Here is a 19,544-nt window from a genome sequence, read left to right on the forward strand (position 1 = left end):
GCAACCCATTCAGTTGCATCTGATTTTGCCTATGAATTTTGGAGGAAATGAAAGACCTTTCTATTGGAGATTACCAGAACACTCTGGGCGGTAAATTGCTTGGGGGGAGAGTAGGGCAAGAAGAAAAAGATCAGAAATTTAACTCTGAAAGACTATCTAGCAGTTCTGATGATAAATATGTCTACTGTAAATATAGTTCTGTCAACAGAATCATACATTTTCATGGTGGAGCAAATCAATGTAACAAAAGAAGTCTCTACATTATGGTCCTTTGAGGAAGGGGAGCCAAAGCCTAAAGTAAAATGGAAACTATCTTCTACTTCAAGAATTAATGCATGGTTTGCTTCTCTAGCATCAGCTGGGGACTCTTAGAAGAAGCTTAAAAGAATTTTAGATTTTTTTCTTTTATCATAAACACTACCTGAATCTTTATATTGATTGAATTTTTTGTTGGAACTGTGATTTCATCTATATAGGGAATTCTCAGTTGAAATTCTTGCTATGAACAAAACCAGAAGAAAGAAGGAAATTGCAGTTAAATGGAAGCATGGCTCAGAGATAGTTCTTGGAGATGCAAAGAAATGAGTTGTTGGAGTGGGTTTGAGTGTAAGCTTAAGGGCAAAAAAGGATTTTACCAGAAGTTTTCTCAATATATGTTGCAGTACTAATGATAAGTGTTGGCAAAAAGACCACCAGAAATCACTACTTATGTTTCTGAGAGGAAACTAACTGGTAGAGAAATTTTACTAAGAATTTGCCATGATCTTCCAAATTATATTAAATTACCCTGACATATGAGGTAATTTCAGTGCAAAGCTGGGAAATAGAAGGATAGGAAGACATTATATATATCTATATATCTATATATCTTTACATCTATATCTATATGTAAGGTCCAAGAAGAAGGAAAAAAGAGAGGCCAAAGACTTGAAGATTTAGCAGAAGCTTTGATTTTGTCATCATTTTCTTTGAGATAAGAATTGATAGGCAATAGATTCAAATGTCATAAAGAACAAAGCAGATTATATTTGAACAGATAGAGAATGACTTGTTTTTGATGTGGAAGTTATCCCTGAATAAGCTGTCTGTTTAAAGTGGGACCATCTAGAGTTGAAGAAATTGAGGCAAACAGAAGTTAAGTGATTTGACCAGGGCCACACTTCTGGGAAATATCTGAGGCCATATTTGAACTCAAGTCTTTAATCCAAGCTCAGAATTCTTTCCACTGCACTATCTTGCTTCCAGATAGTACTTATATACTTAAATAAATACTTATACTATCTAAACTCTAAGGAAACTGTATTCTTAGAGATGGAGGTGTGGCCAGATTGCATTACTGGGGTAGGGAACAGGAGAGAGTGTGTCATGGGAGAGGAATGTCAAAAGAGCTAATTGATTAGACTGTATAAGTGAAAGAGTAATATATAATAATACTGGGAAGGTAGATTGGCTTTTAATGCCCAGCAGAGGAATTTGTATTTGACTTTTGAGGTAATAGTGAGGTTGTTTATTGATTAGGGGATTCAGCCCTTGTTTTCAAAAAATAATCTGAGGTTTTCCAATAGCTTCTTCTGCTTCTCATTATTTCTCCACATCTGCTTTAATGTTGAAGGGAAACATTCTATCTTCCACTCAACTGAGTCCTTCCCACTGGTACATGATGCTCTTCAGAGATGATTTTTTCTTTAGGGCATCAAGTTTGTTAAATCTACACTGACAGTTGCACAGACTGAAGAGATGTTTAGATGTCTCTGATGTTAATCTCCCCTTATATAGTGGTCCTATTCTTTTTTCAGATAATCTTTCTATTTCTAGGAGGGTTATGAGCCATTTCATTAATTTCCCTATCTTTAGTCAGAGGTCTAGCAACCAGTTTCTAGGTATTCTCCCAAGTAAATCTGTTTGGGGATGTAGCCAATGTGTATAACACAGACAAACATTTATGGTAGGGCCTTTAGTAAGTGTTACACTTCTCCCAAATTGTACCACACAATATTACCTTCTTTAAAAATGTATTGGTCTGAAGTTGGAGCAGCGAGCGGCGGCAGCGGCAGCGACAGCAGGAACATTAGCAACCACAACCGCAGCAGCTGGAGGACCCACTACGGAGGAGACGACAACGACGGCAGCGGAGAGAGGGGCCTGGAGCCGACCCTGACTCCTTCGTCTCTCCCGTCCCGGGAGGTAGAGCGCCCGAGCCCAGGCCCCCCCTCTCAGCCATGAACCTGGCCAGTCAGAGCGGGGAGGCCGGCTCCAGCCAGCTGCTCTTCGCCAACTTCAACCAGGACAACACATCCTTAGCTGTTGGGAGTAAATCTGGTTATAAATTCTTCTCCCTTTCCTCTGTGGATAAGCTGGAACAGATTTATGAATGTACTGATACAGAAGATGTGTGTATTGTGGAAAGATTATTTTCAAGTAGCCTGGTGGCCATTGTTAGCCTCAAAGCTCCACGAAAGCTAAAAGTCTGCCACTTTAAGAAGGGGACTGAAATATGTAATTATAGCTATTCCAATACCATATTGGCAGTCAAATTGAATAGACAGAGGTTGATAGTATGCCTAGAAGAATGTCTTTACATACACAATATTCGTGATATGAAGGTACTGCATACAATCAGGGAAACTCCCCCAAACCCTGCAGGTTTGTGTGCACTGTCAATAAACAATGACAATTGTTACCTGGCTTATCCTGGGAGTGCAACTATTGGAGAAGTACAAGTCTTTGACACCATTAATTTGAGGGCTGCTAATATGATACCAGCTCATGATAGTCCCCTAGCAGCTTTGGCTTTTGATGCAAGTGGTACCAAACTTGCCACAGCTTCTGAGAAGGGTACTGTTATTAGGGTATTTTCCATTCCAGAAGGACAGAAAATCTTTGAGTTCCGGAGAGGAGTGAAGAGGTGTGTAAGCATCTGCTCTTTGGCCTTCAGTATGGATGGAATGTTCCTCTCTGCTTCCAGTAACACTGAAACAGTGCACATCTTCAAACTTGAGACTGTGAAAGAGAAACCTCAGGAGGAACCAACTACCTGGACTGGTTACTTTGGGAAAGTTCTTATGGCCTCTACCAGCTATTTGCCCTCTCAAGTAACAGAAATGTTTAACCAGGGAAGGGCATTTGCTACTGTCCGACTACCATTCTGCGGTCACAAAAATATCTGTTCACTTGCCACAATTCAGAAGATTCCCCGATTATTAGTAGGAGCTTCTGATGGTTACTTATATATGTACAACCTGGATCCTCAGGAAGGAGGGGAATGTACCCTGATGAAACAACACAACCTTTTCAAAGAAATAGAGGAGGAATAAATTGCCCAACTGTCCCTAGACTGAGACATACTTCCTTCAACATGACCACTTGGAGTGAACACCACCAGAGTTCACTTCTGAGTGGTACATAATTAATGAATGAATTGCTCCTTTGTTAGTAGGACACAGTGACTGGGCCTAGCTATTGCTGGTCAACACCAATGAGGTAGCTTCCTGAAGTCTGACTCCTCTCTCGCCTGTTGTGGCTAATAGCAAACTACAGTCGATTCTGTGGACCTTTCTGGTAAATCTTGACTTTGAAGTTTACAAGGTCAAAATCTGGTCTTCCATCTCAGATTCTCTCATGATCAGGAAAGAAGAAACAACCAAGAGAAACAGCATCATGAATTTATAAGACCAGCCAGGGCTGACAGGACTCCATCAAACTTTGGAGCAGGTTTACCAGGCCTCCATACTGATTACTATCAGCAGGCAGACACATTGCACATTCATCATGAACTGAACATTGGCCAGTCTCCCCCGAGAGACCATCCTTATCTGACTAGGATGCATTTTGAACATATTGTCCTTATCCTGGGTACCGGGGAGGTGTTGTCCTTTCTTTTGTTTACCTAATGTCAGACAGGAAAGTGTCAATATGATTTTTTTAAAAATATTTTTTTGAGAGTCATAGATTAAATTTTTATCCTCATACTGTGAATATCTATTTTGCTTTGAATGTTTAATAATCTTACCGTGTTGCTCTCCTCCATGTATGTGCTTGCTTCTTGTGTTCAGTTTTGTAAAAAAAATTTTTTAACCTTTGTCTTCTGTCTTAGGATTGATAATAAGTATTGGTTTCAAGGCAGAAGAGTGGTAAGGGCGGGCACTGGATTTTAAGTGACTTGCTCATTCAAACAACTCAGCTAGGAATTGGTTGAGGACAGATTTGAACCCAGGTCCTCCCATCTCCATGCCTTACCTCTAGCCACTGAGCCATCTTGTTTCCCTGCATTTGTGTATGTTTCAAAAACTTGTTTTATTGATCTTTTCTGGGCTGGGTCAGGCAGGTATCTCTTGGCTTCTCACTGGAGTTAGCCCCTGTGGCTATCAGCAAACTCTGCTATACTACACTTGATGGGCTTCTTTCTCATGGCTCTTTTCACCTTTTGAAGCTTATACGGTCATAATCTGGGACTATTCCATCTCAGGTACTTACCTAATTTCATTCATCAGTGAAAAGACACGAAGTAGAATTGAAGCCAACATGTAATACAAACTTGACCAGAAATTCCCCCAAACATAATTAACCTGGATGAGAAACAAAAAGAAAGACTAACCATAAAAAGGTTTGCTGGTGGCAGGGACACAAAGACACAAATACAGAAAAAGTTACTAAAAAAAGTTACTAAAACTTCTAGTCTTGGCAGAAAGCACAAGTTGGACACAAATGAGCTAGAACACCTGGAAGAGATGTTTTTATAAAATGAAAAGATATGGAAAAGGCATTAAAAACTTGTTGCAAGAGGTAGAAATCCTTGCCTAAGCAGCAAATTCCTTGAAAATTAGAATGAACTAAATAGAAGGCAATGATTCCAAAGTCAAAAGACTGGGAAAAACAACTGACTTGGGGAAAAAAAATAGATTGAAGAGGAGAACCCTTAATCCTTGGACCATCTGAATACTGAGAAAAGAGATCTAGAACAGATCTGTTTAGGCTTTTTTTTTGGTCTAGTGTGCAAAGTGGGAACCACTGGTTACTAATTGAAGAAACACCAAAATGAAAACTTTTAGGAATATCAGACAACAATCAAAGCTACTCAGAGAAGTAATGCAAGCAGCCAGAAACAAAGAATTCAATTACCAAGGATCCTATCAAGATTACATGTGATTTTAGCAGCCACTACTACTTAGCCCAAGCATATGTACTTACAGCCAAGAATAACTTAAGCAAAACTGAATATAATCAGAATATAATCAAAAATGAACCTTGAATGTCAATAGAGAATTTCCAAGGAATCCCAATGAAGGCTTGGATTGCATTGAAACATAGGAAGGCAGAGAAAAAGACAAATGTGAAGATAAGGGACAAAACAAGATGATATACAAATGTCCCCTCTGAACTCTTATCATCTGAGGTGGTTCTGTTGTCTTTATGTTAAGGAACAAGGAGGAAGTGGAAACAAAGGGAAAGGAAGATTAGGGAAAATTATCTTATTAAAGTGGAAAAGCAGATATTTTTACAAATGAAGGGGGAACAGTTGATCCTTAAAGGAAGAGTACAGACATATACAATTAGATTCAGAAGTACATTTAACTCAATGAAGTAGAAGGAAAAGGGAAGGAGAAAAATTGGTCCTAAACACAAATGTAGAAATATAGTTCTTTTTGAGTTGGAAGAGAATCTTGGAAACCTGGAAGTTTCCATAAATTGGAGAATGAACAAGTTATTGTATATTAATGTGGTTAAGTTTTCTAAAAGTTGTGCTATAAGAAATAATGGAGCTGATGGCTTCAGAGAATATTCTATTACATTCATACAGCATTATCGCTGCACAGGTAATAAATGCTTTTATTTCCATTTCTTAGACCAGTTCGTGGTAAAAAAAAAAAATGTATTGGTCTTTTATATTCACATCACCAATATTTCCAAATTATTTCCTCTATTCCTCCTCCCAAAGAATCATTGTTCATGCCAACCAAAGGAAAAAAAAAACAGTTAAGGCAAATCAACATACATCTAACAAGTGTTTATGTGTTTCACACCCATAACTTTTATCTCTGCAAAGAAAAGAAGGAATTCTCATTTCTTCTTTGGAGACACACTTGGTCATTATTATTTCATAGCATTCAGTTTCAAATAATTTGTTGTTCTTTCCATATTGGAGTCATCATGTAAGTTGTTTTTCTGGTTCTTCATTTTTGCAACAGTATGCATAAATCTTCCCATACTTCTCTGTTTTCATCATATTCATATCTCATTGTACATATTTAATTGTCTACTATGTTCCCGCATTGCAATTTGTTTAATCACTTCACAATCAATGGGCATCTACTCTATTTCCAGTACTTTTCTTCTACAAAAACTGCTACTATAAATATTTGGCATGTGTGAAGTGTTTATTTTTTGTCACTGATCTCTTTGGGATATTTGCTTAGCAATAGGATCTTCATTATAGTCACTATAATCCCTAATGGAATCCCAGAATTGTTGGAGCAATTCTCAGCTCCATCAACAGTATTTTGGTAGGGCTATATTTGCAAATCCTTCCCAATATTGACAATTCTAAACTTTTATTTTAAACCAAATTTCTTAGCATTAGGTGAAACCTTACAGTTATTTTGAGTTTTTATTTCTCTTACTATTACAGATTTGAGGCAGTCTTTTAAAATAATTATTGATGCAAATCCTCTGAACACTTATCTATTGAGCAATAGCTTTTGGTCTTAAATATATCTGGTATTCATTTATATATCTTGCATACCAAAGATATGTATACAAGCTCTCTTGTGACAGTCACTACTAGGGGATGGCATGAATATCTTAATATCTTCCATGTTGTCTGTTTCTCCCAGTGAGAATCTCCAAGGAAGCTGATTATCAGTTAGCCATTAGTTCCAAGTTGGGCATAGGTTGCACCACTCTAAGAATGTCTTGGTGTGAACCCATGGCCACCAATCAGATCTCTCAGGTGGCTACCAATCAGATATCCTGAGTATCTACCAATCTAATCTCTTTCCTCAGATTTTTTCTATTTAGCAACTTTTATTTTGAGAGTACCTAAAATGCAACCTTCCTTCATTCTCTTCTCCACTTCAGGCAGGAGAAATAATAGAAAGGGAAATTCCATTCAAATTAGCTACAAAGTACTTAAAATATCTAGTAGTAACTATACCAAGACCCTCTCAAGAACTAAATAGATACAGTTTTAGAATGTTCTTTAAAGAAAGGGTAAATGGCTGGGGATGTAGACTCTAAATGAATGTCCTAATGCAAACACCAACAACATGGAAATAGGTTCTGATCAAGGACACATGTAATACCCAATGAAATTGCATGTTGGCTGCGGGAAGGGTGAGTGGAGGGGAGGGAGGGAAATAATATAATTCTTGTAACCAAAGAATAATGTTCTAAATTGCCTAAATAAGTTAATTAAAATAAAAAATAAATACAGAATGATTTAAGTAAGATGGATTCAGTGTTCGTGACATTTAAAACCCTTTACAATATTATTTCCAAACCTTACTTCATGACGTTCCTCTTCATATGTCTTATCTTCTCATTTTGGGGCAATTTTATATTATTTTTCATCACTTTGCAAGGTTATTCCCTTATGCCTGGAATATTTCTCCCTTCATCTGTTTTTTGGAGTCCCTCTGACCATTCAACTCTAAAACCTCATTCTACATGAACCCTTTCTTAATTCCTCTTCCTTCCACTAAAGTTAGTTTTTAGTATTTCTTCTCCTAAAAAAATACTTTCAATTTACTTCATACAATTCCTATTTGCCTACTTATGTATGTACTATTTCTGCTGAGTAGGTTATAAACTCTTGGGAAGAGATTCTTTCACTTTTTCCTTTGAATCCCCAGAGTTTAGCACAATTCCTGGCATTAAGTAGATTATTTTTGAAAGCTTGTGACATTAAATTCAATTAAATCTATATCTATATCCCTTTAGTATTAGAATAAAATAAAAATGTGTTTTCCCCAAAGCTTCCTACGTACCAAAGACCCTGCAAGACCAAATGGCTACAGAGGGACAAGAAGGCCTTTTTTTGCCGAAATGTTATAGCCCTTCCTTGCTTCATAGTATTCTTTTACAAAATTGCCTCTGTATATTTTGTTTGTCAATTATAAGCCTGTGCTCTGACCTCAGGGAAGTTCATAGACCAGGCCAGGTAGTAGCACTTCCTCTATTCTGACAAGTGGCTATTCAACTTCCACATGAAAACCTACAATGAAAGAGACTACTTCCCCAGGAAGCCCATTCCATTTTGGGGCAGTTCTAGCTTTTAGGATTTTTTTTTTTGGTCTGTTATATTCCTTTTAATGAGCTCTGCCATCATTCCCTTAGTTCCCAACAAGAAATATTTCTTACCTTTTGGTATCCAACAGTAACAGATTCCTTATGTTCTGATCTACCCAGATTTGGAGCATTGCCCTTGGGAAGACTTAGAACACTATACCTTATTGGAATTCCAATGCATACCTACTGGAATATTTGGCTGAAAGGAATGTGTGAATTGGCATGCAACTCAAAGGTAGAACTAAAAGGGAGAAAGAGCATCTTTTACTTGGCCCAACAACAAAACATGCAAATGAGGCCCGCTTTGGCACCAATGTGAAAATCCAATACGCCTCTCAATGAAAAAGCCAACCACACTGACTCTGGAGATGAGGTTGTTTTTCTTTTTTCTTTTTTTCCTCTAAAGATCAAGTTGAAAAACATCTTGTCTTTTAACAAGACCCCAGAAACACTGCTTTTGCCAAAAGTGAGATTTTTTTTTCAAATGGCTCTAGACTTTGACTTTGTGAGTAAGTATGGAACAAAAGGAGAGCTATTTGGGGGGGGGGGGAGGGCAGATCTTTAGACCTCAGTTAACAATATGGAAACATGGTAAATGTTATCTGCACTGTGAAAACCATTATAAAAAACTGAAATTATAATTTTGCTTCTTATTTTTATTGAATTATCTGTAGCTTTTTTTTTCAAATAGAGAAAGCACTCATTTACCTAAATCCTTCAATTTGTTGATTGCCTACTAAATGAAATCCAAACTACTTGGTTTGATAGTTAAGCTTCTCTACAATCTACCTTCCTTGTCTTTATTTTTTTAAAAATATTTTTTCCACATAGTTGATGCTTTTTGGCATTTCCTTTATTTAGAGAGCTCTCTGCATCCATATTTGCCTTCTTACCTGTCCTTCAAGGTCAGTTCAAATATCATCTCCTGAATCAAACCTTCTTTGATTACCATTACCCTTGAAGAAATGATCTTCCTTTCCCTAGACCTCACATGGTCTTTTGTTTGACCCTCTCAAGTATTTATCATGGTTTTTTTTTTGTATTATGGTTATTTGTATATGCTTCATATTCCCTTACTTCCAACTATATTGTAAGCTCCTACGAGAAAGGGACAACATCTAATTTACTTTTAATTGTTACAAAAGTCTGGCCCAATGTCATTCATTTTTGAAGGAGATAAAGTACCAAAATCATCAATTTGATCAATTAGAGGAACTCCTAGTTTGGTAATTCTCTTTACCAAGGACAACTACTCCATCCCATATGTGTTTCTCATGCAAAGCCATCCATTGTACCACGTTATCTTTTACTTTGAATATAATAGATGCTTAATAAATAATTATTAAGCAAAATGAATTGCAGTCTATGGCATTAAATGATATGCAGATATTTCCCATAGCACTAGTATAAAATGTTCAGGTGACATTTTTCAGCATCAATCTTTTCTTCCCATATCATCTAATTCCTTTCATCTCTGTAGCCTATGACCCAATGAAGACATCTCCAAAGTCAAAACTATAATACTTAATTCCAGACCTTTAATAATAATGATAAAATAGTTTACTTTTACTTTTTAAATTTTAAAATTAATCTAAAAATTAATTAAGAATAATTTTGAATGGTTACATGATTCGTGTTCTTTCCCTCCCTTCTTCCCTCCCCCCTCCCATAGCCAACAAGCAATTCCACTGGGTTATACATGTATCATTGTTTAAAACCTATTTTTATATTATTAATATCTGCACTAGGGTGATCTTTTACTGTCAACTTCCCCAATGATATGCCCATTGAACCATGTGATCAATCATATGTTTTTCTTCTGTATTCCCACAGTTCTTTCTCTGGATATGGATAGTGTTCTTTCTCATAAATCCCTCTGGATTATAGCTTACTTTTACATGGTACCTACTATGTGTTGGTGCTTTGTAAATATTATCTGGTTTGATCCTCACAACAATCCTGCGATATAGGTGCTATTATTCTCCCCACTTTACAGATGAGGAAACTGAGGTATACAGAAGTTAAGTGAATTGCTCAGGGTCACATAGCTAGTGAATATCTGAGGACACATTTGAATTCAGGTCTTCCTGACTCCAGGCCCTGCACACTATACATGAAACAAAGGTATGCTAATCAGTCAATAAATTAGTGAACATGCCTTTATTAAGTACTATGAGCCAGTTTGTGAAATTTTTCCTCTGACACACATTAGATGTGCCTTTGGATAAATCATTTAATCTCTCAGTACCCGAAGCAACTTACTGTGACTATAAATGATAGAGGAGAGGAATATCTGTATTGGTGGAAAGATTTTCCACACTTGGAATTCTCTAGACCCAAGAAATTCCAGGTTCAAACAAGAAAAAACAACATAGACACTCCAATGCAAGAGTTTAGGAGATTGAGTTGAAAAAGAAAGATTTTTCTGTTGCATATATGCTTTTTACTTACTTCCCCAAATACATTCATTCTAAATATTTAAGCTTGGCTGGAATGCAGCCTACTGGAGAGAGGGAGCATGATACAGTGGAGAGTGACCCTGAAGATTTGTGTTTGACTCCCCATTTGCCCCAAACACTCATTAGCTTTGGGGTCACATGCAGGTCTCTTATAAGCCTCAATTTCTTCTTTTGTAAAATAAAAATAATATCTATCTTACAGAACTATTGTGAAGACCAAAGTAAGTTATATATGTAGATGTATGTATATATATTATAAATATGCACATATACATTTATACACACATCTACATATATAGTACAAATAGATAAATATTTGTAAACCTCTGCAAACCATGGAGCTCTATATAAACATGAGCTCTTATACCAGGTTCATTGAGGAAATAAGATAGGTGGTATAGTGAACAAACCAGGGGCTTCAGAGTAGAGAGATAAGAATTCTCTATTCTTCAATGACCCTGTGTCCTCAGAAAGATCAATTCATCCAACTCTGTAAATCTTGGTTTTCTGATTTGAAAATAAGAGACTTAATTAGACCAAATAATCTCTGGACCTATTCTAATATTCAATCATTCTAGGAAGAGATCTAGGTTCAAGGACCAGATCAATACTATTTGGAAGCAGGGACCTTGCCTTTCCATATCCCCAACTCTATTTCATTCTTTGCTTACATTAAAGAGAACCAAAGGTAGTCAAGCTATAGAGAGAGCAGGTGGACAAATCTTTCAACTTTTTTTTTTTCAGGGTGAAGGCAGACAGAAGAGTGTATAAGGGAACCATGAGGATTTTAAAATCTGTGAAGTTGTGAAAAGCTCAGTGTGAGGTTTTAGATACCCAAGGAATCTTCAAAAGCTTCATTTTCCTAACAGACATCTCTGGCAGAATGTGTAGAGGTGAAAATAGACGTATTAAATATGTACATGGTGGAACTTCTGCAGGATGCAATGGGAAAAGCTTTGGACTTGGTGGTAGGAGATGCTTGTGGTCCTAATTTTGACATTTGTAATCTATCTGACCTTAGGCAAGTCACTTTCCCCCTGTGAGCTTGTAACCTCCTAAATAAAACAGGGTTGGGTTTGATGAACATGAAGGTTCTGATGAATTTAGAGTCTTTAGAGTAACAGCTTATGAGTCATTTGTTTAGAAATTGTCCTTCCTTGCTATAACCCATCTCTAATCCATCCTTCACTTAGCTGTCAAAATGACATTCTTAAAGCCCAATTTTGGCCACATCATGTGCTAGAATCTCAGTAATTCATCAAAGATATGACAAACATGGAACCTCTGTTATGTATGAGCTTCCTCATTTGTAAACAAGTGGGTTAAGCTAAACGATTGCTGAGGTCCCTTCTACACTCAATTGTGCTAGAGGCTGGAGGGTATAAAGACAAACATGGTTCAGTGGGAAAAGTGTTGAATTTGGAGTCACAGGATGTATGTTGTAATTCCCGCTCTGCCCCTCATTGCCTATATGACCCTGTGGTAGGTGTAAACCTTAAAATTTCTTAGACTTATGAATGTTGGAAATTTCCCCATTGGGAAATTTCATACTTGAAAAAATTTCCTACTGATAGTAAGAACTCTATTGGAATGTGAAACTCCTTGGCATGGGAGGATCCTTCTCCTCCCTACTTAAGACTACTTTAGGACAGAAACCTTTTGCTAAACAATGGAAAGGGCTTTGACCTATGCTTAAGCATAGAACAGGAAGTTCTTTGAGTCATGATTGATTTTAGAATTGATACAATAGAGATACTTGGAATGACAGAACCAGGTCTTGGAAACTACAATCTCCACCCTACTCAGAGTAACAGGATTTAGGAAGGGCTGCAGCAAAATCAAGATTTAAGTATTTGAGAATATGACCTTTAATAGACATGTCCAAAGGAGACAGACCTCTGGGCAGTCCTGGGTTAAGCTAGAACCACCATTTGCACAGGGGAGACAGGACAGTGATTGGTAGATGTGAGAACTGAGAGGAGGGAACTTAGATTGTTTGCTTAAAGAGAGTGGGGTCTGAGGACTGGGGGGGGGAGGTTGATGCTCTGAAGGAGGGCTGAGAGGAGAGAGGTCCTGGAGGGAGAGCTCCTGGAGAGGTCTTGAAGGAGGATGTGGAAGGAGAACTCAGGAGGAGTCAGGAGGAGAATTCTCTGGAAACATTTCTTGAAAGGAAGTCTCTTGAAGGTGGAGCCTGAGGTTGGCATGAGAAGGCCTTACCTAGAGAGATCTTGGGTGAGTGATAAAACCAACTGACTGATTTATCTCTTAGGACTGAGGTCTAGGCCTTATTGGCTTGAGGCCCTTCATTCTTATTCCTTCCTTACTTTCTCTTTTTTTCTATTGATTAATCAGTGTATTATAAATTAAATTTCTCTATAAAACCCAGTTGGCTTGGGCATATTCATAAATTGGGAATATATTCCCTGGTGACCATCTTATATTTATATAAACCCAAGACACAGTAGAAAACATATTTCAGCGGTCATAATTGATATATATATATATATATATATATATATATATATATATATATATTTCCCTTGCTCCCAAACATTTTAATTATCACAGTTTATGGCTCCCACTCTCTTATCTACAACTATTTAATGCTCAAAACTATTTTAAATCTAACATAGGTGACCTCCAAATCTCTCAAATACATTACAGTGGGAGTGTGGGTTGCGGTAGGGTAGGGATACAACAAGTATTGACATTGATATAAAATAATTTCAGAAGAGAAACAAAACAAGCAATTGGGCAAGGGGGCAAAGTGGAACTAAGGGAAGGTCTGTGTATGAACTGGATCCTGAACTGAAACTTGAGAGATTCTTGGGATTCTTAGAAGTAGAAATGGGGAGAGAGAGAGAGAGAGAGAGAGAGAGAGAGAGAGAGAGAGAGAGAGAGAGAGAGAGAGAGAGAGAGAGAGAGAGAGAGAGAGAGAGAGAGAGAGAGAGAGAGAGAGAGAGAGAGAGAGAGAGAGAGAGAGAGAGAGAGAGAGAGAGAGAGAGAGAGAGAGAGAGAGAGAGAGAGAGAGAGAGAGAGAGACACAGAGAGTCAGAGAGACAGAGAGGACTGAGAGACACAGAGAGAGGAAAATAATTTTAAACTAGAAAATACTAGCATGAGGGGAAGATGGAATAAAGTGTATAAGGAATAGCCAGTAGTCTAATTTGGCTATAACATAGAGAGTACATTGAGAAGTGGAAAATTTTATTAAGGTCTTATTATGTGCCAGGTATTCTGCTAAGTGCTTTACAAATATCTCACTTGATCCTCACAACAACCATGGAGAGAAGATTGAGGCAGAAGTTAAGTGACTCACACAACTGATAAGTATCTAAGGCTGGATTTGAACTTTCTGACTCCAGATCCAGTGCTCTATTTCCTGTATCAACTTGCTGCTTCTGAAGTTATATAATATGGAGAAAGACTGGGAAAGTAGGTGGGAGCCAAAATGTCTTTATAATGTCATTCCTAGCAGAGCATAGTTCAGCATAAAGCAGATGCCATTTGGACCCCATTCAAGGGAGGTTAGTTTCTAGTAGCAAAGGAACCTTATAGTAAAGTGTTTTGATGGTACTGACCCATAAAACAGCATTAGATTGGATCACTATAACACATGAGATGAGAAATAGGGAGAGGTTCAGTGAGCACTTGAGTTCATTATTCTTTAAGCACTGCATAGAATAAAGGTCATAGGAGAATTCAAGTGCTGATATTTTATTATGGTGGAGATTATAAAATACAGAGAATGCTTCTTCACCTGTTATTGATGGACAACCTTTTAATCTATTTCTCATTATAGCAAGGCCAAGGACAAAGATGGGCCATTGGAGACAACTGATCATGGCAATTAGTAAGGATAGAAAAGAAAAATTTCATAGGGGAAGTAATGTGCAGTAATGTTTAACAAATGACAGCAATTTCTAGTAATTAGCTACTAATTAAATTATTAAAAGTCTGATTCTGCTCTCCTAACATATTATCATGATCTGTACAGACAAAAGGATGTGAGAGTAGAATGAGGTAATTATGTGAATAACCTGGCAATAATAATACCTGATATTTTGTGACAATTTAATGTCCGCAGTATAAATTATCTCACTTGTACCTCTTTACAGTCCCATGTTGAAGGTTCTATTATTATTCCCATTTCTCTGATGGAATAACTGAGGCTCAAGTTATGACTTGCCTGGGGTTCAAAGCTTGTTAAGTGACTAAAGTGGAACCCAAAACTCAATCTTCCTAGCACTGTCCATAGTCCACTGCTGCATACTCTTAACATCTTTAAGGTTAGTAGACTACAGCAACAGGCAGCGATGGCTCATTAGTTAAAAACACTGAGTCTGGAGTCTGGAAGATGTGAGTTGAAATCCAGCATCAGACACTTTCTACCTGTGTGACTCTGAGAAAGTCACTTAACCTCTGAAAAGTCCAAGTATAACTATGATCCATGAGATGAGGTCACAGAGAGTTGGACATGACTAAATGACTAAAGAACAACAATAAAGATACAGCAAATATCTGTGATTTGATCAGGATGGAGATTTATAGGTTTAGAAACCACCTTTACATGGAGGAGACATAACTCACCCAGAAGAAATCATGGTACAGTGCAAGTAGTGATGAATTTGGAATCAAAGGATTTGGGTTCAAAGCCCAGCTCTGATCCTTCCTACTTGTGTTATCTTGGATAAATTTCTTAAACTCCTTAATCTCAGCACTTTCATTTGCATAATGAGGGGGTTAGACTAAATTTTGCTGATGTCCTTTCTAGACCCAAATCTATGGTCCTATGAACATTCTTGAGGTCACATTCTGGATCACCTATGAAGTCCTAAATGTACAATTGAGGATGCTAGACAAAATTAGAGATTATTTATGGGAAAGTCTCATGCAGGGGAAAGAATGTGGGATCTGGAGTCAGAAAATTTGGGTACAAATCCCAACTCTGCAAATTCTTACCTCTGTGACAGTGAATTTCTCTGAGTTTCTTTTTCCTCATGGGTGAAGGTTCTCTAGCTTGAATTCTATGATCCTATGATATAGAGCTCCCTGGGGAAAATGGTGGTTAAGTGACTTGTTTAGGGTCACACAGCTAGTAAGGGACCTCTCTGTCCCTTTCCTTACCAAATTGAGGGAGAAAAGGACTTGGTTCTGTGACCTTCTCCCATACTCCTTCCTTTGGAAGATCTAGATTGACTGGTAATTTAGCACAAGATTTTCTTGTAAGGTTGTTCTTCACTTGACCTGTTTTACACACAGCTGCTGATTTTGAAGGGAATTGCTATTTATGTAGGGACTGCATATTTGGAGATTGATATGAACATTGAAGAGTTTACTCCATGAGCACAGATTATGTTTAACCCAGGAGTGGCTACGAGACCCAAGTGGATTTCACATGCTTATAATGTTCACCTTACAATTACTTATAAAATTGTCTCCCTTTTCTACCTAAACTTTACTGATTAAATGAGAAAAGGAAGCAATACTGGTGAATTCTCACAACTGACAGGGGCATATCATTTATCTTTAATGGGAGCATAATTTCTTCTCTAGAGGCTGCCAGAAGCAAGCAGTAGAGTCCACCCTGCAGAGTAGAGCCTCTGTAGGCTTGATATGAGCAAGTGAATAAGCCTTAATAAGGTAAAATATTCTTGCATGTATTTTCAGCAAATAAATGTCAAATACCATTCCTACTTTTTCAACTGTTCCGACTGTCTCTTTCCATTACCTCTGATGACAAATGGGGGAAAGGAGGAATTATAGAAAGGAAAGAAAACTATATATTTATATTTGAAGATATATATATATATATATGTATATATATATCTTCAAAAGGATGAAGATGAATGTTAGAAAAAAGTGAGTTTTTCTTCACTGTGGCTATAGAAATTATCTTTGCAAGTAGATATTTTTGCTGATTTTTTTAGGTTGCTCAGATGAATTTATTTTTAAGCCCATGTATTTAAAACATTACAGATTGTATTATAATAATCATCAAAGTCAACATCTCTGGAGTGTCAAGCAGAAGCCACTTGCTGCATTGAGTATTTGTTTAGGGACAGAGAACAGAAACATAGGGAAATGAAGACCACTTCCATAGGGATCTCTGGAATGAGAAAAGCACTGAATGATATAAGGGAAGACTCCAGGGTCTGATTCAAACTTATAAACCTCATATGAACAGGCCATTTCACCCTTCAAAATGAATGGCCTCACATACCCCATGGAGTTTAAAGAAACATCCCATATACACCAAAGTATACATAGCATCACTTTTCTGACAACGTTAGAAAGAAAGCCATCTTTGAAGGACTTTAGAAACTCTGAGCAATGCAATGAGAAACTATAGTTCTAGAAGAAAGAAGATAAAACTAATCTACTCCCCAGGAGCAAATATAAAATTCTCACTTTTGTGTTAGAAATCCATCACAAATTGACCCTCTCTTATTTTTCCAGTTTTCTTAACCTTAGATTCTACCCCTTTTTCCAAGTATGTATTCTTCAATCCAGTGATAAAGATCTCCTTGCTGTTCTCTGAACAAGACACAACATCTAGTTGCAGGGATTTTTGCTGGCTTCTATGTCTGGCATGGTCTACCTCCTCAGATCTACCTTCTGTCTTCCGGTTTCCTTCAAGTTCCATTGAAAACCCTAGCCTACAGGAAGCCTTTTCTTATAACCTTTAATTCTTATTCCTTCCCTGTGATGATTTCCACATTATCCTGTCTCTAACCTGTTTATATGTCACTGTTTCCATGTTCTTTCCCTCATTAGTAAGTGATCTACTTGAGAACAGGGACTGTCTTTTGCCTTTCTTTGTATCCTCAATGCTTACTTAGTGCAATGCCCAGGACTTAATTGACTGATTAAATGTTTATTGACTGATTATTCACCTCTTTCCAGAAAGCTGATGCACTTAAAATACAGAATAAAATATATATTTTTGTATATACTCAATTTGAAAAATTTTTACTTGATTTTGCATATTTGTTTTGACAGTTTTCCTTCCTTCCTTCCTTCCTTCCTTCCTTCCTTCCTTCCTTCCTTCCTTCCTTCCTTCCTTCCTTCCTTCCTTCCTTCCTTCCTTCCTTCCTTCCTTCCTTCCTTCCTTCCTTCTTTCCTTCCTTCCTTCTTCCCTCCCTAACTCTCTCCCTTCCTGCCTCTCTCTCTCTCTCTCTCTCTCTCTCTCTCTCTCTCTCTCTCTCTCTCTCTCTCTCTCTCTCTCTCTCTGTCTCTCTCTCTCTCTCTCTCTCTCCCTCTCCTACAAAGTCAAAGGAAGAGAAGATGGAATGTCATATAAAATCAATCACAAGTACACATATTTAGCTGGGTTGTAGGAGGGAACATGAAGGGGAATAACAAATACTAAACCTGGAAAGGTACACTTCCGGCAGGTTGTGAAGGGCTTTAAATGCCAAAAAGAGGAGGTTATATCATATTTTAGAGAACACAGGGAACTACTGGAGATTTTGGGGTTCTGGAGTGAACTAAATCAATGTATCCTCAAGACTGTGTCACTATAAAACAAAGGGAGGGCAATAAAACGAATGTTAAAAGGCCAAAGGCTTTCAAGTGACTTCGAAACATCATTTCTGTACCTTATGAATACTTTCTATAAAAAGAGAATTAGAAGGAGCACCATATTTAGCACCAAACAACCACATTAAAAATTAAATGGAGTATATCTGAACAGACAGGACATGAATCATTACAGACACAGTAGAAATTTCTGAATCAGTTGCTTGTGTTCAAATTAGCTGATAACTAGTTGGAGCTATGGCCACCAAATGAGAAGAGAGATCAAAAGGAAGATTCTGTCTGCTTCAACCTGAGTAGATTAAACATGATTTGTTCTCTATTCCCAAAAGGGAAATGGTAGAAGTAAATGCATTGATTCTAATGATCATCATTTAAAAAAAAGACATTTAATTGAAGCAATATGGTCTTCACAACATGGAAGCTGAAAGACTCAGAAACAACTTTAGTCAGTAATCATTAAATATCCTTGCCAAGTGGAAAGAGATGGTAGCCAAGGACAACACCCCTTTAGAGAAAAAAACTCATTTACAGAACATTACAGGGAGGTGTGATGAAAGATTATGGTTATTTCAGATGCTCCAAAACAGAAAATATAAAGAGCAATTGAGGAGAAAATAAGTCTGCAAAGAGATTTCCATGTGATCTAGTTCACCAAGTCAACATGAGAACTTTTGTAGAAGAGATCATAAAGAACTCAACAAAGAGGAAAACAAAAGAATACATCTAATATTATTACTGTGGTAACCTTTGGCTATCAGCTATGACAGTGGAAACTCCTTATTGTTTCACTGTTACCTCAGTATACCTTTAACACATTATGTGAAAAATGTTAATGTCATGTATGAAGATAATGTTGGGAAGGTCCTACCTAAATACATACCGAAGAAATCCATGTTGGAGATTATATAATTTCAAATATATTAAAGGATTGATTCTGAAGATTATTAGAAGGTAGAATTCAAGGATTGGGAAATATTCTAGACACTATCTTTAAAAACAAAGAAAAACCAAACAACCAAGAAACCAAAACTGTATCCTAGAAGATACCAGCAAAAATAACTCTTGTCCTTTATTTCTTTTCCTCATGAAATTTTTGATATGTATGGTGGTGTGATGGATAGAGAGCTATCCTGGGACTGAGGAAGATTTGGGTTCAAGTACCAACTCTGTAATGGTTGTGCAACTCTGGACTAGTTACATAATCTCTTAATTATCTGGATGACTCTGGAAAGGTGCCAGCCTTTTAAGTGAGAGGAATTT

At 37.2% G+C, this 19,544-nt stretch overlaps 1 protein-coding gene across 1 annotated transcript; it reads left to right on the forward strand.

Moving 5' to 3' along the window:
- Positions 1–2,026: 2,026 nt before the first annotated feature.
- Positions 2,027–3,550, forward strand: LOC100019720 (WD repeat domain phosphoinositide-interacting protein 2-like). Its single transcript, XM_056806337.1, has one exon. The coding sequence runs from the start codon at positions 2,220–2,222 to the stop codon at positions 3,312–3,314; it is 1,095 nt and encodes a 364-aa protein (XP_056662315.1). The 5' UTR covers positions 2,027–2,219; the 3' UTR covers positions 3,315–3,550.
- The last annotated feature ends 15,994 nt before the right edge of the window (positions 3,551–19,544 follow it).

Source organism: Monodelphis domestica, chromosome 7 (assembly GCF_027887165.1).
Source record: "Monodelphis domestica isolate mMonDom1 chromosome 7, mMonDom1.pri, whole genome shotgun sequence".
NCBI lineage: Eukaryota > Metazoa > Chordata > Mammalia > Didelphimorphia > Didelphidae > Monodelphis > Monodelphis domestica.